Source organism: Ursus americanus, chromosome 36 (genome assembly GCF_024610735.1).
Source record: "Ursus americanus isolate L20-20 chromosome 36, mUrsAme1.1.p, whole genome shotgun sequence".
NCBI lineage: Eukaryota > Metazoa > Chordata > Mammalia > Carnivora > Ursidae > Ursus > Ursus americanus.
Genome location: NC_142162.1, coordinates 19,759,515 through 19,785,192, shown reverse-complemented (window position 1 = coordinate 19,785,192; position 25,678 = coordinate 19,759,515). Strand labels below are relative to the sequence as shown.

General features: G+C 34.5%; 1 protein-coding gene across 2 annotated transcripts in view; it reads left to right on the top strand.

Annotated features, from left to right (window-relative positions):
• Positions 1-25,678, top strand: part of DPH6 (diphthamine biosynthesis 6) — a 165,544-nt gene that overhangs the window by 87,126 nt on the left and 52,740 nt on the right. For both annotated transcript variants that reach the window (XM_045815932.2, XM_045815925.2), the window contains exons 4-5: positions 4,862-4,935; positions 9,127-9,245. In XM_045815932.2, the coding sequence (XP_045671888.1) occupies positions 4,862-4,935; positions 9,127-9,245 (193 nt within the window). The remainder of the gene's footprint in view (positions 1-4,861; positions 4,936-9,126; positions 9,246-25,678) is intronic.

Below are 25,678 nucleotides of genomic sequence, written 5' to 3'. Positions count from 1 at the left end.
AACACATCTGTCATTGACAGTGATGATGTTCTAAGCTGAGTAGTGTCCACTTGTGTCTGAGAGCTCCTGTGGCTCAGCAATATGCCCGGCTCTGGAGGGTCCAGTCTTTGTCTCTAACTTATTACTGACAGTATTATTTTTTATTTTTATCTTCTCTGCCTTTGTTCATCTAGATGACAAGAATGTAATTTAATGTGTGCCCACTCTCAGATTTCTATGAATTGTGTTGATTTTAGCGATAGATATTCATTGTTTGATTCGTCATTTATTTTACTGAGGATCTGAGATTCATTTTTTGAAGAATTTGGCAATGGTACGTGTCAAATATTTCATTCTTGCTTTCATCGAACGTGACTGCAGCTTTCCCCACAGTGGTCATAACTAACTTATTAATTGGAGAATACAGTGGTTTTGTTGAACTTTGTACAGCGTGTGACACTGTTTATGAGCAAGAGCACAGGTATGGTTGGCAGACAGGCCTCAGTGTAAAGGCTGCTAATTCTGTTGAGCAGCTTTGTCAACTTGAATGGGATGATCCTATTTTTTCACATATAAAATCAGTTTAACAGTATTTTGGATTGCTATAAGGAATAAACACGACAAGGTATACAAATTACTGAGTACAGATTTTGGTATATACTAGGCACTTGGTAATATCTTTCCTTTTCATCAGAATGGTACTTGTGCACGTGCCATTACTGTGTGTTTGCTGTGTCTCTTATTGTCATGACCACTCTTTTCCAGTGTCTTCACTGAAGTCTCTTTCTTATATTTACATTTACAGTCCTTATATTTTACTGTACCCTCACAGTCTTACACTGAGCCCTCTTCTCACCTCTGTGTCCTGCTTCTTGGGTTTCTTGTTTGCTCCTGCAGCTTTAAGTTCTCTTACATGCTGATAACACCCACATCTTTTTCTATACTCTCTTGAGTACCAGAGTATTCAATATACCTAACAGTCTTTTCTACTTTGGATACCTAGCAAGCAAACTGAGAAAACATATACTGAGAAAACTGAGCAAGCAAACTGAGAAAACAAAGCTAAATAAACTCAGTATTTTGTTTAAGACATGTAGTTCCTAGCTAGTAGTCACTTGGTCCCACCCTCTAGGTATGCTTCTGGTCTCTGTGCTGATGGTTCCCAAGTTTTATTAATTTTGTCTTTAAATTGTTTTTGGAATTTAGCTTCTTATCTCCATCCTTGAAATCTTTCAGACTAAGCCCTTCTTTTTGTCTACTCTCTAGTTTACCCTTAACACTGTCACAGTCTTGTCTTTCTATTTGTAAATATGATCATATCTGACTTCTTAAAATCCTTAGCATGATCCAAGAGAAATGAAAATATATAGTCACAAAAAGACATATAGGAAAATTCATAGCAGCTTTATTCACAAGAACCCCGAAACTAGAAGCAAATCAAATATTCATCAACAAAAGAATGGATAAACAGATGCGGTATATCCATACAATGGATTAAAATGGAATACAAAGGAATGAGCTATGGATACACACAACATGGATCAATCTCAAAATCATACTGAGTGAAAGAAGCTAGAAACAAAAGGGTATATATTGTATCATACTATATAGATAACATTTGAGAAAATGCAAACTAATGCATAATAACATGAAACAAATTGGTAGTTGCCTGAAGCCAGGAGTGAAGGGAGGGTTGGGCTGCAGAGACACACAAGGTATCATTTGGGTAAAATCAAAATGATTTGTACCTTGATCGTGGTGGTAGTTTCACTGGAATATACATTTGTTAAAACTCAATGAATTGTGTACGTTAAATGGATACAGTTTATTATATGTAAATTGTGCCTCAGTAGAGTTATTAAAAATTTGTATGGGGAACGGCTCTTCATTCCTTTCAGGTTGCAGGCCACATTTCTGAACAGTCTGATCCCAAACTGCCTTTTCTAGCCTTTTTTCCTTCCATTTCTTTTTTTTCCCTTCCATTTCTTAATGCATGCTTTCCACTGCGCTACTCCATACTGTTGTTGACCATCCCTTATATGTCAAGCCCCTTATTTTGTTGCTTAAGTAAATAACTAAAGAACAATGACAATTAGCATTATTGTTGGAAAGGGTTATATGACTGGTTATGCTTGGCAGTATTACTTTGGTGAGCACTGTGGTATATAGTTCTCCAGACTAGAAACTTGGTTTTGACGATGTACCAAGAAGTTATCAGTCTCTCTAGACTGCTAAAGGCTGCTCAGTGGTCATAGAATCGTATCATAGGAAGGTGGTTTGAATGTGGCCAGATTTATGGATCCCAGATAGTGTGTTAATTATTTTCTCTAACACATTCATTTTTCCTTTCCCTTATGGCACTGGGTGTCTGTCTTAATGCAGTCTCAGTTTATCTTTGATTCTAATAGTCATTTTCTCTTTGTTTCTTGGTCGACACCTCCACTGCTGTTATTTTGCTACTATTGTTAATTTAGTAACTTTTTTCCCCAGGAGGTATAGGTTATAGGTCAGGGCCTGAGCTTATTTTTACATTTTTTATGGAATAGATTGACCCTGTTAGATCTTTATCTTTTAGAGGTCTATTTTGCCTTTCTTTGAAGTTAGTACTATGTTCTAAATGGTTAAGGATTCAACAGAAGTCTTACTAACCTTTGGTGTATTCAGGACTCACTATGTTGGAAAAGTTTGTTGTAACTGGACTGTAGAGTTGAGTGTTAAGGGTTATATATTGGTCATGGTTCTCTAGAAAAAAAGGGAAATAAGGATATATAAAGATGTACAGAAAGAGATTTATTATGAGAGATTATCATCTGATTATGGAGGCTGAGAAGTCCTATGATCTGCCATTTGCAAGCTCGGGGCCCCAGAAAGCTGGTGGTATGGTTCCAGTCCAAACCCAAAGGTCTAAGAACCAGGGCAGCCAATTGTAGAAATTTCAGTGCTAGTTCTAAGGTCCAAGAACCAGGAGTGCCAATGTCTGAGGGTGGGAGAAGGTGGATATCATAGCTAAAGGAGAGGGTAAATTCATCCTTTATCCCTAGACAGTATTTTATTTATCCATCCTTCCTCTACCTTTTAGTTCTACTCAGGCCTTCTGTGGATTGGATGATGCCCACCTCAATGGTTAGGGTTATCTTTATTCAGTTTACCAATTCAAATTATAAAAATCTCTTCCAGAAAAATCCTGTCAGAAATAATATTTTACCAGCCCACTCAAGTTAACAAGTAAAATTAACCATCACAGGTTAGTAGGCTAGTGTTGAGGAGTGATAATGAGCAAGAAGTTAATGCCCAGGAATGAAGGGTTTGTCTGTCAAGTTAGGCCTTCATCTCATTGTAGTAATAGTAGTGGTGGTGGTGGTAGTAGTCAGTAGTAGTAGTAGCAGAAGTAGTAACAGAAGTAGTTATAGAAGTAGCAGTAATAATGAAGAAGATTATGATAATGACAGAAGAAAATATTTACTGAGTATTTACTAGGTGCTGGACACTGTTATTTATCAGGATTATTTTACTTAGTCAATGACTTTTATGAAAAGAAAATGACTAGGAAATGAAGAGGAGGGTTATAAGCAAATGCTCTCACAGATTTGCTAAACTAGGGAAGTTAAGGAAATCGCTTTTTTCCTGTCATCCTGATCAAATAGGATCATTTTATTTTGGGGATGTTTGGGCAGATATTTCTTTATCATTTTGGAGGGGAAACTTTAAATTGGCTTTATCTCCAAAGGCCTGAGAGAGTCCTGTTGTGCATTTAGTTGTTTATGTATTATGGCACCCTATTAGGACACACTCGGTATTTCAGTATGTCTTGAAATATTACATTTGTTTTTATGTTAGACACTATTGCTTTTCTTTGTAGTTTGCCAAGTATGGAAAGGGTATTAATAATGAAGTCATCTCTCTCAAGTAGTTTTTTCTATACTCCATAGACTGGGATGGATTTTCCTTTATGCTTATTCAGGGAATTTCTATTCAGTTTGTTATTAGTAATTATTCCCCAGTCGCTTTCTTCATATCTGTTTTCTAGATAACAGTTCCATAGTGTATACCTGTATTGTATATTATTCTTCCCTAAGTGTACTATCTTACACTTCTTTACATTAAATCTCATCTTACACTTGTCCTTCTAAATCCCCAAGTTCTCCGTATCCATCCATGTACTTGATTGATCTTCTCTTCTTTATTTTTTTTAATCTGTCCTAGCTTTGTATCATTTGCAAACTAATCGTATTTGAATTTACATCTCCACCATCACTAGTGAACACACTGGGTAGACTAGTCCTCTTCCCTATGAGACTCTGCTGGATATAGTGCTGGGTAGTCTCAGTTGTAACTCTATTGATAATGATTCATTGCTTCCTTCTCATCATAGAATTTTTATCCACTGTGCTATACTGTTATTCAGGTAATGACTGTACTATCTCTGCTTCCTGGATGCTCCTGTTAATCACCTTTTCTGGGATACAAATAAAAATCATTTGTCCCCTTTTCTACTTACGCCATTGCTTATTTTCTTTTAAGTTAGTCTGAGAAAATATTGTCCCTAAATAGAAATTTCTCAAAAATTTCTACTGAACACCATTGAATCTTTAAAAATATGTTAAGTGAGAAAACATTTGAAAGTACTATCTAAGTGTTTGCCTTCTCCATAGAAAATAGTCTCTAGTTATTTAGATTTTAAGTAAAAAGAATATTTTTCTCACAGCTGAAAGTATGACTTAAATCTATGTATTTATTTTTTCTGAATGTGGATTGCATTTTCATAAATTATTCTGCCTCAAGATGTTTTCTAGATGAGACACAGTTCTTTAATAATTTTCAGAGTATGATGCAAATCACATGTTTATTCATTTTTGAAGTTATTTTTTTCTTTTATTTTCAGGAAAAAGAAGAAGTAGAGGGGATATCAGTAGGTGCTATACTTTCTGACTACCAGCGTGTTCGAGTAGAAAATGTGTAAGAGAACATTAATTTGTCCTATATCTTATTTTATTTTTTTAAATTTGTCCTATATTTTAAAATTACATGTATTTTAAGAATGGGAATAAATTAAAAATATAATTGTATCCAAATAATAAATAGAATGTATATTCTACATGCCTCATGAAACTAACTACCTATATTACCTAAGTAATGAAAGTTGTACTTTTACTTTTTTTCTATCCTGATATCACACATGGAGAAAACTCCAACTTACTTACCATAAGGAAAAATTATTTATTTATAATAAAAAATCAAGACAAAGAATTTTAAAGTCAAAAGTATGTTTTTAGTGTTTCCTTATTTGAATCCGTATACCTTTTTAACCCCCTTTAACTCATCATCATTGGTAATAAAAATCAGGAGCTAATAAAAGGAATGCAGCGGTATTTTTTAAATTAATTAATTTATTTTAGAGAACAAGAGAGAGAAAGCGAGGAGGGAGAGGGAGAGAGAAACCCAAGCGGACTCCTCACAGAGCACAGAGCCCGATGCAGGGCTTGATCTCAGGACCCTGAGATCAGACCTGAGCTGAAACCAAGAGTCAGGTGCTTAACCTACTGCATCACCCAGACGCCCCAGGAATACAGTGATATATTAAAGAAAAAAAAAGCTTTTTAAGGAATCTTTCCTTCTTTGGTCTTTAGAATTCAGTTCTTGGCCAAAAATATTCATGTGATTAAAATACTTATATAACAAAGCCATTGAACTTTCAAGTCCTTTTTAGATTATTGTTCTCTTCATCTTCCTCACCCTCCAGAAGATGTAGCACTGGTAAAACATTGTATCTCCAAATACCAAAACAATCAATTCCATCGATCTACTCAAAAACTGTAAAGTCTGATGATAATATTATTTACTGTTGGCTTGGCGAAACATCACCTGTATTTATTTTTCACTTTAATTTTATTTGGATAAATAAAATACTGTCTAGAGACTTTATATATAATTATACTAGCAAAAAGGAAAATGTGGACTCCAGTATTAATCTTGAGCACAGTTTGACCTAGAAATAAGTAATTTGGCCATTCAAAAGGATAAATGGAAATCAGATAAGGGTTGTATTTGTGTAATAGTTTTATATTTTTAACAAAGAAATGTTCATATTGACTATCACATCAAAAACATATATTAATTGGCTTGAAAACTTGTTTTTTTTATTGCATTTATTTTACCTCTAATTCTACAGTGAATTTAAGGCAGTTAAAAATCCAGAATTTTTAGGGGCATCTAGCTGTCTCAGTCAGAAGAGCATGCGACTCTTGATCTCTTAGGGACATGAGTTTGAGACCCACGTTGGGTGTGGAAGTTACTATAAATAAATAAATAAATGTAAACTTTTTTTAAAAATCCAAAATTTTTTAAATAAATGAAGTAAGTATAGGACAAAGCATAATTAAATTAAATGAAGGGGAATATGATGATCTCATATTTTGGGGGTATCAGTATCTCTGGAGAAGAGAGAGTGGAGGTAGAAGTGAGGGGAGGTCATATGTGTAGTTTGAAAAAGATTTCCTTACATTCTGCTCGCCTACATTTGAGAATGACTGATCTACAGATGGAGATGGATTGCATATCCCTTAAACCATATGTTAAAAATACTATTTTCATCAAGTTTTAGGTCATATTCTCTGAGAATTATTTAGTTTACAAATCTCTGTTTTTTAATAAGTTCAAGCCCACATGGTTTAATAGGTAGCCAAACTGTAGATGGGGCTGACGTTTATTTATGAAAGTTAAAAGCCAAATGAAAATGTGCTCCTGATTAGGAGGCTGCCTTGTATCTATATGAGAGACGGTTCCAGAGCATACCCATAGATAAGATTTTTCTTAAAACTGTTCAGGTGCACTTTAACACATGGTTAAAATACTCAGATTTTATAGCATAAAGCATATCTCCAATAATTTTATCCTTGAAAATTTTAAAGCAGTGTTACTGGGAGTCCATTGGTTTACAAACTCAGTTTTGAATTAGACTGTCTTCAATTTGTAGTTTGTATTGCATCTGTGTATTTTCAAGATATAAAGTATTTAATAAATGTCACAAGCTCAAATGCAATAGTGACTTACAGAGGAAACGTATTTGAGCCATATGATATTTTGAACTGTTAAAGAATTTAAATACGCAGAAAAGCTTAAGTGTAGAAATAGTCAAAAGATTATGGCTATCAAAGCAAAACCAAGAATTTTACAATAAAGATAGGAAGAGCATAAGGTTTTTTCAATTAAAATATCTTAGCTAAGGGGCGCCTGGGTGGCTCAGTCGTTAAGCATCTGCCTTTGGCTCAGGGCGTGACCCTGGCGTTCTGGGATACAGCCCCGTGTCGGGCTCCTCCTCTAGGAGCCTGCTTCTTCCTCTCCCACTCCCCCTGCTTGTGCTTTTCTCTCACTGGCTGTCTCTCTCTCTCTGTCGAATGAATAAATAAAATCTTAAAAAAAAAAAAAATCTTAGCTAAAAAAGAGAGACCAGTTTGATTGGTAGGCGTTAAATGCTGGTGGGAAGACAGCTAGAATTATAATGCTTTTGTTACATGGCGACTTTCAGTTTTATTATTTTTGTATTTATTAACCACCTCAACATCGCTATAGATGCCCTGAGACATTTTACATCGGGAAAGTATGTAAAACAGAGTGTAGTAGGAAGATTTTGGTGTCTTTGAAAGTCAGGATATATATACATGGGGGAAAAAGGGTGATATTTTTAAGGCCATGTATGAGTAAATGACCAAATATGTGGTATGTATACTAAGTATTGGGGTTTTCTGAGAGAAAGATCATTGTGGGCTGGAGTAGTCAGCCAAGCAAACTTACAGATGCTGGGTTTTAGAGCTATGTTTTTAATTTGAAATCTGATCTCAGCCACTTACTCTGACTTGGGCAAGTCACTTGGCTTTGACTGCCATTTATTGAATATCTATATTATCCAGGCATTGTACTATTTTTTTTTTTTATGTATGCTACTTTAATCAAGTGTAGTCCTGCTTGAGAAAGTGACATTTAAGCAAAGGTGTGAAACAAGTGAAGAGGATAGGAAGCATGGCTAGTATATTAGACAAGAGTGAGCAGGCCAGTGGTGGTGGGTTGGAGTGAAGGGAAAGTAGTAGGAGATTAGCTATGAGAGCTAACCAGAGTGAGATCCGTGTTGGTCTATTGCAAGGACTTTTACAAGGAGTGATGGGAAGAATTTGAGCCAAGGAATCCCAAATCCATTTTATGTCTTAAAAGGATCACACTGGCTGCTGCATTGAAAACTGATTTTAAAAGGACAAGGATAGAAGCAGGGAAAGAAGTTAAGGAGATATTGACATGGAAGATAATGGTGGCTCAGACCTGGGTGTTAACAGTGGTACTGGTGAGGAATGATCACATTCTGTGTTATTGTAGATTGAATGAGAAATGTGAAGGGGGGAAAAAGGAGTAAAGGATGACTTCACTTTCTAATTTCTTAATCTTCTCAAGAACTTTGAAAGGAAATATTTTTGTTCCTATTTATGAACTAGGAAACTAAAGTCCTAGAGTTTAGTTGACCCGTCAAAGTCATGCACCTAGTGAGTGCCAGAGGAGGTTTCAAATCCAGATCTGTCTTGACTCCAAAACCTATATTCTTTCTATTGCACTGTAATGTAAAATATGTAATATAATGCCTAGAGCATATTTGGTGCTCAATATATTGTACTTTTTGTTCTATTATTATTTTTCACTTGAAGTCAAATTCTTTTTAAAAATGTCAAAGTTAGTAGAGAAGAATAGTTCATGTAACCATAGGTATTGTAAACTTAATATATGATCATTTTATTAGGATAAATTGATTTGTCTGTTTTGCATATGCTTCACAATTTTGATACCCAAGGAAGTTCTGAGAACAAGAATAATCATTCATCGGCATTTGGAAGCTTTTTAGCATAGATTTCTAAACTTAGAGTCTTACTAAAATTAATATTTCTAATCTGCCTGGAGATTTCATTTTTATCTGTTTATGCATAGCCTGTGGAAATTAAATATGTTTATGTTGTATATATAAACTTCATTATGCAAAACATGTTTTTTAAAGCATTTTAAATGCTAAAATCCTTGAGAGAAGCATTATGTTTAAAATCAAAGTAATTGCTGTGGATCCAAGTATAAAACATCAAGATATCATCTGATTTTTTTCTTTTTATTTTATAGGTGTAAAAGGCTTAATCTCCAGCCTTTAGCTTACCTTTGGCAGAGAAACCAGGAAGATTTGCTCCGAGAGATGATATCATCTAACATTCAAGCAATCATCATCAAAGTAGCAGCTTTGGGTATGTAGCCAGACTTTCAAGGGAGCTGTCTGTTACTACACAGATAATCTGTGTTCACTAATAAGCAGTTACAACAGAAAAGGAGGAATAATTTAGAATGTAAGAATGTGGAGTCACAACTGAACAAATTGAGTAGGGGGAAGTTTAAAATGGGCTTTTGACCATTTACCAAAGCGATCACAAGTGAGCCTCATCATTTTCTTTTTTAAATGTATAACTGCCTCTAAAATTGTTATTATATTTTGGTCCTTTGATTTAAGTTCTTTATAGGATTTGGAACCCAGGATCATAGGAAACAGGAAAAGTAGGTTGATGTCTTTCTTTCCTTTTTTTTTGAAGCTTCTTAAAATCTGTATTTGGCACATGTGATATTTTTCATATATTTTTTAAACATATTTTGAATTGCTAAAATAGAATGATTGGCTTTGTGGTGTCAGAAATAAGCAGAGTAGTACGTTTTTGTTGGGGATGGTAAGAAAATTATATTTGAGAGAATGTCATTTGATCGGTTAGCATAGACACAACAGGCAGGTGGTAATGTGATTCAAATATGGATATTACATACGAACACACTTAATTTGTTGTTTAGAATTTTTATAATTATATTCACTTTCAAGAAACCATAGGGTTTGAGCTCAATGCATTTATTTCACGAACCTATTACAGTAAATGCCCTGGAGCCTCAGGTTTCTCAAAACCTAAATCATGTACCTCATTTGCAAGTTTACATTGCTGATCTCTGAAATAACGAGGTCTCAAGCTGTGGAAGATTTTAAAGACAAATTCACATTTTAAACAACATTAAAAGAAAGATCCTGTAATACTTCCCCTTGGTAAACACAAAGCCACTCTCTCCTTGTTGAAGGTGAAATGTTGTCTTCAGTGTTAAGTGTTATATAGAGAACCTAAAGTTGATCTCCTCAGCTGTTAACAAGAGAAGGATCGAGGTGGGGTATTCTCATTTTTGAGAAAAGGTTGCTCAGCAACCCTTATGATTGAAGTTCTCGCTATAGATATATTTATCCTATGAGTTTCTATATAAATCTATACAGAGTATGCTCTCTTGCTTTCTCTTTGTCTGTTGCTCCCTCTTTTGGATTTTCTAAGATTGCCTACTTCTGTAATGAAGTTCGTGTGACACCTTACTGGACAGTGCACATTCTGTCACTTTTACTGGAATGGAGTGAAAAGTGGAATGGATTAGAACCCAGACAACCTACCTCATTAGAAAGAAAGAGCCATAAGATATAACCTCGCTGACCCTTCACTATAGTATAACCAATACTGTGTGTTTTCTTCTTTTGTCTGTGTGGATGTGTGTGCCTCTACAGAGGGCGTAGAGATGGTGTTTAACTGTATTAAACTTTTGGATAAAGTATAAAACTGAGCTAATTTGTCTTCAGCTTTCCAATGACAAAAGCATAGATCTGATTTTAACATTTATAGCACATAGCTTCTATTGATTACCTAAAGGTGTGCAAAGATAAAAGTTATTCTTGAGAACAGCGTTAAGGAATGGTTTATTGAGTGGGACATTATTTCTAAGGATGCAATAACATAAATGATGGGAAATAGGTTTCCAGGCTTTCTTCCCTACCTGTTTACATTTTCAGGAAGATTTTTAATCAAAAAGTGGGACAATAGGACCTTTCCATAGGGAGAGGGATTCAGCAAAATTTTGTGGCCCATTAGATCATAGAGTGGTCTTAGAAAAGGGTCAGTTCTACATGGATGAATAAAAATGTATTTCTCAGGGCACCTGGGTGGCTCAGTCGGTTAAGCATCTGCCTTCAGCTCAGCTCATGATCCCGGGGTCCTGGAATTGAGCCCTGCATCGGCCTCCCTGCTCAGCGGGGAACCTGCTTCTCCCTCTCTCTCTGCCTGTGCTCCCCATGCCTGTATGCACACGTGCTCTCTCTCTCTCTCTGTGTCAAATAAATAAGTAAAATATTTTTTAAAAAATGTACGTCTGATAATTGTGTCACATAACCTCGGTCTCTTGTAGTCATCAGTGAACTCGTGAAATCTGCACATTAACAACTTAGTGTTTTAAGAAGTTTCTGATTTTTAGACTTAATTTAAAGAACCCTGTGCACGTTGTATTTAAGAACAATCCTGACTTTTAGAAATACCTTTTTTTAATTTATGAGTATTACATGAAAATATTCTTGCCACATAATGTTAAATTTTTATAGATAAAGTTTCCATGTGTTTCTGTTCTCTCCTTTCCCTCCAGCCACTTCCTTTCCCAGAGATACAGCCCAGAGTAATACCTGATCATCTTTCTAGATCACATTTTTGTTTGGTATGTGTATTGTGTATGAGTAGAAATACTGTGATTGGTTTATGGGTTTTTTAATATTACATGAATGGTATCATAGTCTGTATTGGTTGACAACTTAACTTTTTTACTCAGCAGTGTGTCTTAGGGATTTTTTTTCCATGTCAGTAAATGTAAATTTAGCTCAAGTAGAGTCCTCAAACAGCTAGCCCTTAGTAGTCATGAGTATTAGAGTAAAGGCTGCTATGAACCTGATCTAGTAAATAACTTAACTCATGCCGGAACAAAATCCTAAGCTATTTTTTTATATTTTTTTAAATTCCAGGATAGTTAGCATACCATGTTATATTAGTTTCAGGTGTATAATATAGTCAACTATTCTATACTTACTTAGTGCTCATCAAGATAAGTGTACTCTTAATCCCCTTCACCTATTTTGTCCTACCCCATACCCCCGCCCATCTCCCCTCTGATAACCATTAGTTTGTCCTCTATAGTTAGGAGTCTTTTTTTAATCTCTTTTTTTCTTTATTAATTTGTTTTGTCTCTTAATTTCCACATATGAGTGAAAAATCATATGGTACTTGTCTTTCTCTGACTGATTTATTTTGCTTGGAATTATACCTTCTAGGTCCATCTGTGTTATTGCAAATGGCAAGAGTTCGTTCTTTTTTCTGGCTGAGTAATATTCCATTGTGTGTGTGTGTGTGTGTGTGTGTGTGTGTGTGTGTGTGTGTGTGTACACATATATGTATGTATATATCTTCATCTATGGATGGACACTTGGTCTGCTTCCATGATTTGATTATTGTAAACAATACTGCAATAAGCCAGGGGTGCATATATCTCTTCGAATGAGTGTTTTCATATTTTTTGGGTAAATACCCAGTAGTGCAATTACTGGATCATATGGTAATTTTACAAAATCCTAAACTATTTAAAGGAATACTGTAAAAAATCTAATACATAGTAATATAAAATTCACAATGCCTTGCATCTAAATTACCAGGCATGCAAAGAAGCAAGAACATTTGATTGATACTGAGAAAATCAGAATAGACCCAGATTTGGAATTAGCTTGCAAGAAAGTTAAAACAGCTCTTATAAATATGCTCAGTATGCTCAAAAAAAGTAGAATTATAATTATGACAAGGAAAATAAAAGATATAAAAAGGCACGTAATACAACTTCAAAAATGCATTTTCTGAAATGAACAATGCACAGCAATTAGACATTGCAGAAGAGATGAGTAAACCTGAAGACAAATAGAAACTGTCAAAAATGAAGCATAGAGCGGAAAAAGGGGGACTAAAAATAATTAAGACAACATTAGCAAGCTATTAAACTGTATCAAGCAGCCTAACAAGTGGTAGAGTCCCAGGAGAGGGAATGGAGAGAATATTTGAAGAAATAATGGCCAAAAGATTTTCCCAATTTGAAGGAAACTGTAAATTTACAGATCAAAAATTTTAGTGAACCTCAAACAGAAGAAACATGAAGAAAATCACAAAGCACATCATAATTGAATTGCTAAAAACCAGTGGTAAGGAAAGAATCCTAAAAGCAGCCAGTGTGAAAAGATTAATTTTGTACAGAGAGCAAAGATAAAAATGTCAGCAGACTTTGCTTCAGAAACTATGCAAACTGGAAGATGACGAAAAGACATCTTTAAAGTGATGAAAATCAATAAAAATCACCAAGAATTTTATGTTCAGTAAAAATAAATTTCAAAATGAAGATCAGATGAAGAAAATTCAGATGTACAAAAGTTGAGAGAATTCATCACCTGCAGATCTGCATTATAAGTAATATTAAAAAGACTTCTTTGGACAGAAGGAAAACAATAATTGATGAAATTTAATCTTATGAAAGGATAAAGAACAGTGTAAATAATAAACAGAGCAGATAAATTCTAAATCTATTTTAACTTTCTGAATCTCTTTAAACAATGTATAAAATTATTTAAAGCAAAAATAATAGTGTGTTGTGGGGTTGATAGCAAATCGGAAGTAAAATATATAATTGCAGTGGCACAAATAAGGGGGAAAGGATAGTGTGTCAGATTCTTAAATTATACACGATGTCCTATAATATTATTTGAAGGTAGACTGTGGTAACTTAAAAGATGTAAAACATAAACTATAAAGAAACTATTAAAAAAATAAAGCAGTGTAGGTAGTAGGCCAATAGTGGAGAATAAATTGAATTATTGTAAGATAATCCAAAAGAAGGCAAGAAAGGATAAAAAAAGAAAAGAGCACAGAACAGATGAGACAAATAGAAAACAAAAAGTAAGATGGTAGATTAAGACCTAATCATTTTAATAATTACATTAAATGTAAATGATCTCAACACCTCCAAACAAAAGGGAGTGATTTTCAGATTTGAACAAAAAACAAAAACTAAGTCCCAACAACTATATGCTCTCTATAAGAAATGTGCTTTAATTATAGAAACATAGATAGGTTAAAAAGAAAAGGATAGAGATATGGTAATACTAATTAAAAGAAAGTTGCACTGGTTATATTAACATCAGATAAAGTAGTCCTTAGAACAATGAATATTATTAGGGATAAAGAGGAGCATTTCATCATGATAAAGGGGTCAGTTTATCAAGAGAGCATAACAATTTTTATATACCAATAACAGGGCTTTAAGATATACAGCACGAAACTGATACAAGAAGAAATGGACAAATCCACAATTGTACATACATCTTTTCAGTAATAGTTAAACCAAGTAGACAGAAAATCGTTAGGAATATTGGAAGTTTGAACAACACTACCAACCAATTTGACCTACTGGGCACTCATAAAACACTGCATCCATTAACAGCAAACTACATATCCTTTCCAAGTGCACATGGACCATTCACCAAGATAGACCATATTGTGGATCATAAAACAAATCTCAGTATATGTAATTATACTGAAATCAGGCAAAGTATACTCTCTGACCACAGAAACTAAATTAGAGAAATATATTTTACTGCTACAAATACACAGAAATGGACAAATACATTTCATGGACATACTATATTTATTAACACTCTCAGAGCAGTGGTGTCACTGAAAATTGGAATGGGCAATTGATGCACTAGTTAATTAAAATGACTGGTTTAAAAAAAAAAAGATTTAAAGGTTAGCTTAACTAGTTAAATGATTTTGTACTAACATTGACTATAAAAGGAAGTAATGCCAAGACTCGACTGGAAAGGTTTCTAGGATTAGGAGGTAGGAATGAGGTAATGGGGTACAGTGCAGTTGCACAACTATTTATTTGTCCTATTTCACAAACTTTTTCTTTGGTCTTGCTTGATCTGGTGATCTCAGGGCTGACTTTAAAGTTACATGTACCAAAGTAAAGTATCATCAATACTCTAAACACAATATTAATACCGCTAAGTTTTACAGTACATATATTCTTAAAGACTCGGGTGTGTCATAGCTTCATCTGTGTAGGCAAATTAAGGTCTGTCTGTAAACAGAGGGCCATGCATCCTGTGATTCTTTATCTGTCAAATTCTATAATATCAGCCTGGGAGTAAGTCCAAGGAGATGTATTAACAAGACTGCTGTTTTTACTGGCCCTGTGGTTTTATAATACATCTACTGAGCCAGAAAGACCAATCATAGGGGAAAGGATATGGGTTAAACAGGTAATAAATGGAAATGGAGGGAATCCTAGGAGATAGAAAGGCACCTATAAGTGGATTACAATTCCATGGGGAGGGGGGTTAAGTGACCTCTGTGCCAGGACCTCAAGCTGGAGAATTTTAGGTATCCCTCTCAGATCTGATGCTGATTACTTAACTGATGTCAAGAGAAACTCGGGAGCTGTTTTGCAGAGAACGGAAGTTTCTGATGTACAAGCTCTACTTAAAGATTCTCCTGGATAATTTAGAGCAACTAAATGACAGAGTGTCTACTTGATGTCTCAATGTAGGAGTAGTTTATTACAGTCACCACTCAGTTATTGGTTTAAAGGCAATAGTTACCATTCTGATCATGTTTCTGCTGACTTGATAATTACTAATGACTTATATAGTGGGAGATTCTCAACAGTAGAGCTTTTGCTCTCTTTGTGGACATAAATCAAAACAGTATGTTGCTAAGACATCTACCTAGGTATAATGGAAAACAGATTTCTACTGCCTGCCATAGTTTGGTCTAGTCCTTTGAATACCAACTGTGTCAATGAAAGTGGAATTTATTTAAGGAAACACCACCCTTGAGGGAGCTAGATTTGGAGGAGATATAATGAATCAATATTACTGATAACTCCTTTCTGGAGTTATGCAAAATACATTTATGGAAAACCTATGACACCCAGGCAGAGCTGTATTTGGTATAACATACCAATTGATGACCTCATTGGACCTTGTTATTTTTGTGTGCAAACCATTTTCCTAAATTGCACAGATATTATTAATATACTGTGGTAATAACCCATGTTGTAGCTTGATTGCTCTTGCCTCCTCTGTGCCATATATTCTGTAGGGATTTGGGGTACTACATCACACCAAAATAATGTTCCTGAAAGCTCATCGTGATAAAGAGGACTTGCTAGTCCAAATAGGGACACTAGAGGGAGCTCTCTTCCAGGAGACTGGCTGCATCTGGAAATGGCCCTGGAGGGACAACAAAGCTTTAAATGACTGGACTAATAAAGTATTTTACTTTAATGGAACATCGTATCAGTCAACAGTACAGGAGGAGGGCTTGTATCTTTGCCCAGGAAAGACTATTTAATATTTTAATCATTATGGCAGTTGATGTTTTTAGAGATAAATGATCAGGAGTATCAGAAGCCAAGCTAAGGATGCCAACTATGGGAATACTGTGGTTAGTCTTGATTATGGTGGGACATTACTGGGCAGTGTGGCCCTTATGCTTGTTTTCTAATGGCCCAGGTACCACATATAAAGGGGATTTGTCCTTCCCACGGTACATTGCTTGGGATTGGACAGATAATGGAACGACGCTGTGTCGTCCTGAAGAGAGCTTCTTGCATAATGACATCTAGAATCCAATGACTGTTACCGCCTTTTCTGTAATGTCTGGGATAGTTATATTCTCAAACCAGATGGAATCAAGACTTTATTGAACAGTGTGCATGGTCACACCCATCGCTGTGAATGTGAATGTGAATGTGCATGAGAAGAGTTGTTATTGTTGGGCAAGATATGGAGAATGTTATGATTCTAATTTACCTTGCATGCTAATCTGGGCCTCAGTGTATCCACTGTAACAGGAAAGGACCTGGAAAGCTGTTCTTGTGGTCCTGGACCTCTCCCTGATTTGCTGTGCTTTTTCGTGATTTCTGTTCTTTAAATGTGTCTGCACCATTAGGATTTTCTGAGCAAATTTAACAGAAACTTGGGACCTAAGCTAAAAGACAAGCGTTAAAATGTAGTGTATGACTGAACAATGAGAACTCCAGAGGGATTTACTTCTCTGGAGGTATATGTTTGCATTTCAAGGATGGGGGGATGAGGCCATGATCTTGGAGACATCTGGGTTATAAAACTGAAGACACTAGTTTATTCCCCCCCCCAGGGATTTTGTTTGTTTTGTTTTACATTCTGAAGTGTGAAGACACAAATCTTTTCCTTTGTATTCTCAAGAAAACTCAGAAGGGAGGGGAAACAACTGTCTCCTTTTTCCTAAGTAAACATGCAGGTTTATTTTGCGGGGGATTCCTTACCTTCTGTAGATGCAATTACTTGAAAGATTACATCTCATTCTCATCACCTTGCTCCTGGGGTAAGAGCTGGGGCAGAGAAGACACAGAATGATATTATCTACTTACTATATGTAAGTAGTAATAATCATCTGTTCTGCTCCAAGAAACTCATGTTAGCATTCAGTATATTAATAAATACAGATATTAAAAATGTAGCAATATATGAAACAATCTCAGAATAAGAATACTGCTACTACTACCACCAATACGATTGTTGAGAAGAGCTAAAAAGAACTTTTTACATTTGTTTTTCTGAATTTCCTCTACCATTTTTTTTAGTTCTATATCTATTTGGTCTGAGCATAAAGCTATTATATACTGTACACTATTTTTTTAACAGTTTTTGGAGATATAATTAACATATGTAATCCACACATTTAAAGTGTACAATTCAGTGTTCTCTAGTATATTCACATGATTGTGCAATTATCACCATAATCAACAAAAAAAAAACTTACATGCATTAGCAATCATTACCCATTTTTCCCCAACCTTCCCCTCGCATCTCTAGTCCTAGGCCCCACGAAGATACTTGGCATCTTTTTGTCTTTATGGATTTGCCTAATCTATATCTTCATACATTTGCCTGTTTCATGTGAATGGAATCCTACAATATGTGGTCTTTTGTGACTGGATTCTTTTACTTGGAATAATGTTTTCAAGATTCATCTATATTAAATCATGAATCAGTATTTGATTTCTTTTTATTGCCATGCAATGTTTTGTGATGAATTTTCTTTTATATGTATTGCTTTATTTAATTTGCTATTACTCTGTTTAGGAATTTTGCATATATGTTCCTAAAAGGGATTGACCTATAATTTTTTTTTTTCCTAGTAATGACAGGTTTGGATAATAAGGTTACACTGGCTCCATAAAGCTTTGTAATTGTTTCGTCTTTTTTATTATCTGGAAGTTTTTCTGTAAGATTGGTATTAATGTTTTCTTCAGTGTTCTGAAGTACTTATTGCTTAAGCCATCTGGACATGGAGCTATCTTTTGGGGAACTTTTCAATTAGAAATTCGATTTCTTTGTTAGATTGACTATTTAGATTTTCTATTTCTTATTTCAGTTTGATAAATTTTGTTTTTCCCAGAATTTTTCCATTTGCTCTAAGTTGTGAAAATAATAGGTATAAAATAATTCCTAATGTCTTCTCATTGTCCTTTCATCTGTAGGATCAGTAGTGATGTCATCTTTTTCATTCCAGTTGGTAATTTGTTCTTTTCCTTGCCTATGTCAGTCTTATAGGGGCTTATCAATTTTATTATTAGTCTTTTGATTTTGCTGGTTTTCTATATTACATATTGGTTTTCTATTTTATTAATTTCTGCTATCTTTATTATTCCTTCCCTTGTACTCTTTTGGGATTTAATTTGCTGTTCGTCATTTCTAACTTCTTTTTTTTTTAATTGAGATATAATTGACAAACAACATTACACTAGTTTCAGGTGTACAACATGATTCAATATTTGTATATGTTATGAAATGCTTTCTAATTACTTGATGCATACATATACACTAAATTTTACCCTTGTTTTCTAGTACCTATGTTTAAGCTACAATTTTTCCTTTAATTGCTGCTGTAGTTGTATTTTCATTACCAGTTAGTTCAAAATATTTTCTGCTTTGTATTGAAATTTATTCTCTAACCCATAAGTTATTTAGAAATGCATTGCTTAATTTCATACACTACTTAGTTTCCAAGTATGAGGGTTTTGTATTTATCATTATAAAATTGATTTCTAGATCGATCACATTTTGTTCAGATAATACACTCAGGAGTATTTCAGTTCTTTGAAATTTTGAGAGGCTGTTTTATAACCTAGTTTATGATCTAATAAGTTATTTCTCAATTTTTTTTATTTTATCCAGTTTGTCATCAGTTTTTCATGACTTACTGCTTTTCTCTTTATTTTTTACTTTTTCTATATGGAATATTTTAATGTTTTTTGTTGTTCTGGGAAGGGATGGCTTAATCTTTACAAAAGCATTCTTTAACTTATCCTTTAAATATCGATATAAAAATGCAATAACATCTTTTCAGTCCTTCCTAATCAATATAAGAAATTTAAGGGGCTAGGCCCATAGAAAGGCCAAAAACATAGTCCTGTTGGGGATCCTTAGATCACAGGGATGCAAAGGATTGGCCTTTGATTCAAACTGACCTGCCGCATTTTTTCAGAAATATATTTGTTGTGTTGGGTCTGATATGCACTGGTTTATAAGCTAGTAATAGAGATGAATATGAATATTTTTGGGACTACATGCTCTGGTACTCTCACAGTTAATTTATATATTGTACAGGAGAGCCTGAGGCAGTACATTTGGGAATGTCACAGCCAAATAAAGACATCTCTCCCTCCTTTTTCCCCCCTTCCATAGACAAATACATGAAGGACCCAGGTCAAGTCTCTAGAACAATGGTTTTTAACTTTGGCTTCACATCAGAGTCAACTGTTGACCTTTTAGAAATCCTGTACCCAAGCTGTAACCCAGACCAATTAAATTAGAATATCTCGGGATGGAACTGAGGCACATGTATATTTTTAGAGCTCCTTAGGTAATTCTAATATGAAGCTAAAGTAAAGAACTACTGGTCTACTGCAGAGATCATCAGACTACTACTTGCAGGCTAAATCAGGCCCACCACCTGAATATGTAAATAAAGTTTTATTAGAACATACTCATGCTCATTTTTTCATGTTCATTTTTTATTTATAGCTGCTGTGATGATACAGTGGAAGAGTTGAGTATTAGCAAAAGAGAGCACATGGCTCATAAAACCTAAAGCATTTACTGTATATTTGTATAGGAAAAGTTTACAAACTCAAGTCTAGAGAGACCCAATGGACTTTCACCCTGGTCTGGCAGTTTCATTGTGAGCTGAGTATCTTTGAGGGCTTTAACTTCGAATCTTGCCTTTCTGCCTGGGAGAATGCCATTGATTTTCTGCATTGAAAGGATATCAGTCATACAGTTCTTATTTCTTCTAATTTAAAGGAATTCGGATCCTTTGCTTATACCTTTTGGTGTATATGTTAGTTGTTGTCATCCTTTACTTTTTCCAATCCAGGACCCCCACCATTTTCTAGACCCTGAAGTTTGAACCCATATTGTTGTTGTTATTTTTACTAATTATTGTTAGTTATATATATTGCTTTTCTTTAAAAAATGAATTTGACATTTACATTTAACAGTCTGATTTGTAAAACTTCTTTGACACAATTATATATCTGACCAGGTTTTGGTGCTCCCCACTAATTATTTTATGTTACAACTTCCCTATTTGTGATCTCTTCATCTTTTCCTTAATTCATTCAAGTGGAAAATGTCTTCAGTACCTGTCTCAGGAATTGTCTGTATCTCAAAAACAATTTTTTTTCTTGAGCCCCAGATTATCTTTCGTTTGCCTTAACATATGAAAGCTTACACATGTTAATGTATAACTTGAGTTTTCAACTTCTGTAAGTAACTTACCTGTTTGTTTATTCATGTGTGTATTTTTTTATAATAATTCAGCACTTTTGTTTTGTTTTGTTTTGTTTTCATCCATCTCCTCACTCACCTCCCCTCTGGCCACTGCCAGTTTGTTCTCTGTACGTAAGAGTCTGTTTTCTTGTTTGTCTTTTTCTTTGCTTTATTTCTTTAATTCCACATATGAGTAAAATCATGTGTCTTTCTCTGACTGGCTTATTTTGCTTAGCATTGTACCCACTATGTCCATCCATGTTGTTGTGAATGGGAAGATTTTAATTCTTCCTTTTTATGGCTGAGTAATATTCCATTGTGTCTGGAATTACACACATACCCCACATCTTTTTTTAATCCATTCATCTATCAATGGACATTTGGGTTTCTTCCATATCCTGGCTATAAGATTAATGGTGCAGTAGACATAGGGGTACATATTTCTTTTTGAATTAGTGTTTTCATTTTCTTTGGATAAACACCCAGAAGTGGAATTATTGGATTATATGGTAGTTCTGTTTTTAATTTTTTAGAAGCCTCTATACTGTTTTCCACAGTAGCTGCACCAATTTACATTCCCACCAACAGTACACAAGGTTTTTTGTTGTTGTTGTTGTTTTTTCTCCACATCCTCGCCAATACCTGTTGTTTCCTGTGTTTTTGATTTGAGCCATTCTGACAGGTATGAGGTGATATTGTGGTTTTGATTTGCACTTGCCTGGTGATGAGTGATGTTGAGCATCTTTTCATGTGTCTGTTGGCCATCTGTATGTCTGTTCAGGGCCTCTGAACATTTTTTAATCAAGGTGTTTGGGGTTTTTTGGTGTTGAGTTGTATAAGCTTTTTATATATTTTGGATATTAACCCCTTATTGGATGTATCATTTGCAAATATCTTCTCCCATTCAGTAAATTGCTTTTTTGTTTTGTTGATGGTTTCCTTCACTGTGCAAAAGCTTTTTATCTTGGTGTAGTCCCAGTTGTTTAATTTTGCTTTTGCTTCCTTTGCCAGAGAAGACATTTCTAAAAAGATCTTTCTACAGCTCATGTCAAAGAAATTACTGCCTATGTTTTCTTCTAGAAGTTTAATGATTTCATGTCTCACATTTAGGTCTTTTAATTCGAGTTTATTTTTGTATATGGTGTAAAAAAGTGGTCCGGTTTCATTCCTTTACATATCATCATCCAATTTTCCCAACACCATTTGTTGAAGAGATTCTCTCTTTCCCATTGTATATTCTTGCCTCCTTTGTCATAGATATATTGGCTGTAAAAGCGTGGGTTTACTTCTAGGCTCTGTATTCTGTTCCATTGATCTCTGTGTCTATTTTGTGCCAGTATAACATACTGTTTTGATTACTCCAACTTTGTAGTATATCTTGAAATCTGGGATTGTGATACCTCCAGCTTTGTTCTTCTTATTCGAGATTGCTTTGGCAATAATTCTACACTTTCTATTGATGTACCTATTCCCTTCTCCCCTGGGATGCAGGAAATGCTTTCAATTTGATTAAACAACTACTCTCACTTCCTCCCCTATGATCAGGCCCCTTTTCTCTCTTTCTAGTTGTGCTCATTGGGCTAATTTCTGGTAAGACTTTGCAGAGTCTGAGAGTTCTGTTAAATATGTGAGTCTGGAAAACCACCCAAGAGGATAGTGAATGATGATAGGAAACTCAACTGCAGCAAACACTGTATCTGGATGATTGTATCTCTTTCAGGAGTATAAATCACCAGTATACGCTTCTGTAAGGTATTTCCCATTCGTACTCATTTCAAACATGTAGGGTTTTTTTCCTTCTATTCTTCTTTCATGTACTTCTTTCCCTTGTATTTAAATGGAAGAGCCTTGTCCATATTTTGTTCACCCACCTGTGTAAAATTTTATCAGTAGTTCTCAACCATGGCTGCACATTAGAATCCTCTGGGGAGACTGAAAAAGTACTTATGTGTAGGCCCCACTCCCAGATAGTCTGATTTGGTGGTTCTGGAGTAAGGCATAGGTATTGGTATTTGTTAAAAGTTTCCCAAGTGATTGATTCTAAGGGGCAGCCAAGATTGAGGACTACTCTGTGCCTATTATAGTAATCTGTTGTGCTACCTCTTAGACTTTTCAGTGTATGGCTAATATCAAAATGCTCATCCTCATTATATTCCATTGTTTTGGGTATTTATTTCTCTAATTCTTATAACAAAATTGTTCTAAGAATGTATGCCATGTTAATATGGGCTGTTATAGGCTGTGGCACGTTGCTTCCTATGCACTATAGTTTAAGGGGCACCTTTTTTTATTTTATTATGGTTTAACTTGATCTTTAAGAAAGAGTCCTGGACTCAGAATCAAAATATGTCATTTCAGTACCTGATTTTATCATGTCTTAGCCTTGCAGTCTAGAGAATCCACTTATACCCAGGACCTCCATTTTTCACAGCTCCCATTTTCTTATCAGTAAAACAAATGTTTTAGCATCTGTCCTACTAAACATTTATTACTAAAATGGGACTCTATCTATGAAAGTTTTTTGAACAGCTTAACATGTTACACACATTATTATTACTGCTAGATGTGTCTAGGGGTAATCATGAGTGACTTTTGATATGCAGTGACATATGTGAACAAATATACTTTGTGGTGTGCTTTCTCATGCATTTCATTTGCTGTTTCATTTTCCTGTTTGGCAGAAAAGAAGTGTGGGTGCTGTGTAACTGTACTGCAACATAAATCCAGTACACCTCTCTTTCTATCTCCACCAGTAAAAATCACTGGAGGTTTCCCATGCAAAAGATGGAATACAGACAAGACAGTTAAAACCTATGGTTTGCAATGGAAATGGAGCTAAGAGATGTATTTTTCTGTTTTTGACAGGTCCAGAAAAGTCAATGTCTGAACTATGGTTGATTGAATCTGGGAACTTTCTGGCTTCTTATGCTGTACTTGTTAATCTCACATTTTTATTTGGTTCTTAAAAAATATTTAAGATCAGATAAAGTTATATGTTTTGGGAAACTGGAACAGTATCAGTTTCTAAATAACAATGTTTTTAAATGACCCTAAAATGTTTAATTTGAAAGATACAGGAAATGAATTCATAGTTGACATTGATGATGATTTACACTAATTTTTCTAGGAGGAAATGTTTGTATTAAGCAGTTAAAAACATAATTATAACGGTTATTGCACAAAGCCCTGCTTTATAGGGTCTGAAAGAGCAAGTGCTACAAATAGTTTTAGATAGTAATTAGATTGAAAATCACTGATTTTATTTCATTCTATTTTTTGGCTACCGGATAAAGAAAGATCTTATAAGAGTAAATTTCTCACCTGCCTCAGGCAGGAGTAATTAGATGTAAGCAAATTTAATGGAGCCTGTGTGCTCTGGGGCCATTCAGCTGTGCTTCGATAATTGCATTTTTTTTTTTTAAGTATGAAGGTTGTTTAACATATCAAGTAGCAAAAAAGTTAAACTACAGGTTATCTATTTATCTTTTAGGTAAATAACTGTAGTACTTTATAAACCAAGCGGTAATGAATGCATTACCAAATAATAGACTCCAGTCAGAAGTGAATGCAGCTGATAGTATGCAATTATTATATCTGTGTCCCTAATTCATTAGCATTAGCATGACTTCAAACTACTTTCATCTTTGTTCCCCTTTCTCTATGCACTTTCCCTGGAAAGGTTCAAGGTTCACTTAACATATATTTGAACAAGTAGATATCATATTTTGCTTCTTTCTTTTTTAATTCAGTCTTTACATATTAACAAGGTAAACCGTGTTTCAAGGCACAGATCCACATTAACAATTGATCCCCTCCTTTTCCCCTCACAGACTAGTTTTAGCAATTATGTCCATGATCTCCTAGGATCTAGCTCCTGTTCAATCACTGTTTTTATTTTTACCACTCCTAACTCATAAATACTACACATCAATATACAGTTAAAATAAAACAGCATTAGCAGTATTAGTATTAGTATTACTCATATTTGGAATAGGTTTTTTCATTACACAGGTCCTTTCAATATTGAATTCTGTTGATATTTAAAATTCGATTTAATTTACTTATTTTCAAAGATACCAGATTATATATGTAAAATATATGTATGTAAGTAATGTAAGATAAAAACAAATGATGTAATAGTTAATTCATATTTAGTTAAACAAAACAAATATGAAGTTGATAATAAGTCAGTATCACATGTAGGAAGGCCTGTATCACTCTTTCTTTATCCTATAGTTTTCTTCCTTAAACAGTTATTTGAATGAGCCCTTGAATGGCATGCTCTTAAAATAGGTAGATAACACAGAGGGTCTTGGGATCACTAATACTTTGAATGATACATTTAGAATACTGATTCATATTCATTGGCTGGGAGTAGGAACTAAATCTGACCAGGTAAAGTGTAGTAGGAGTAAATATAAAGAGTTCTGAATGTTATTCCCGAAAACCAACTCCACAATACAGGATGGGTGAGGTACTGCTTACCACTAGCACTTGAGAGAAAAACCTTTGAGGTTGTATGATGTCACGTATGTGTCAGTCAGTGGTACACTGTGTCTGCCAAAGCAGCTAAAGAGATCTGAGGGGTTGCATTAACAAAGTTAATGTGGAATATTGTGTCTCATTATAGCACCTTCACTGAAGAAGTTTACAGGTATAGCAATTTAAGAAAAAAGCAGGATAAATAATTGAATCTTAGATCTATGCAAAAGGTATTTATAAAAAAAAAAACAAACCCTGAAAATAAAAATGACAATGGATTAGCAGAAGATACCACCAGAAATTGTTTAAATGAAAATTTTTAATTTTTTGCTAATGTTTTTTATATTTCCTAAAATGAACAGAAATTGCTTTTTTAAGCAGAGGGAAGGATTGCATTAAAATGGGACACAGAAGCAGCTATAGTTCAGTGAGTGGAGAGTGACCAGAACAATG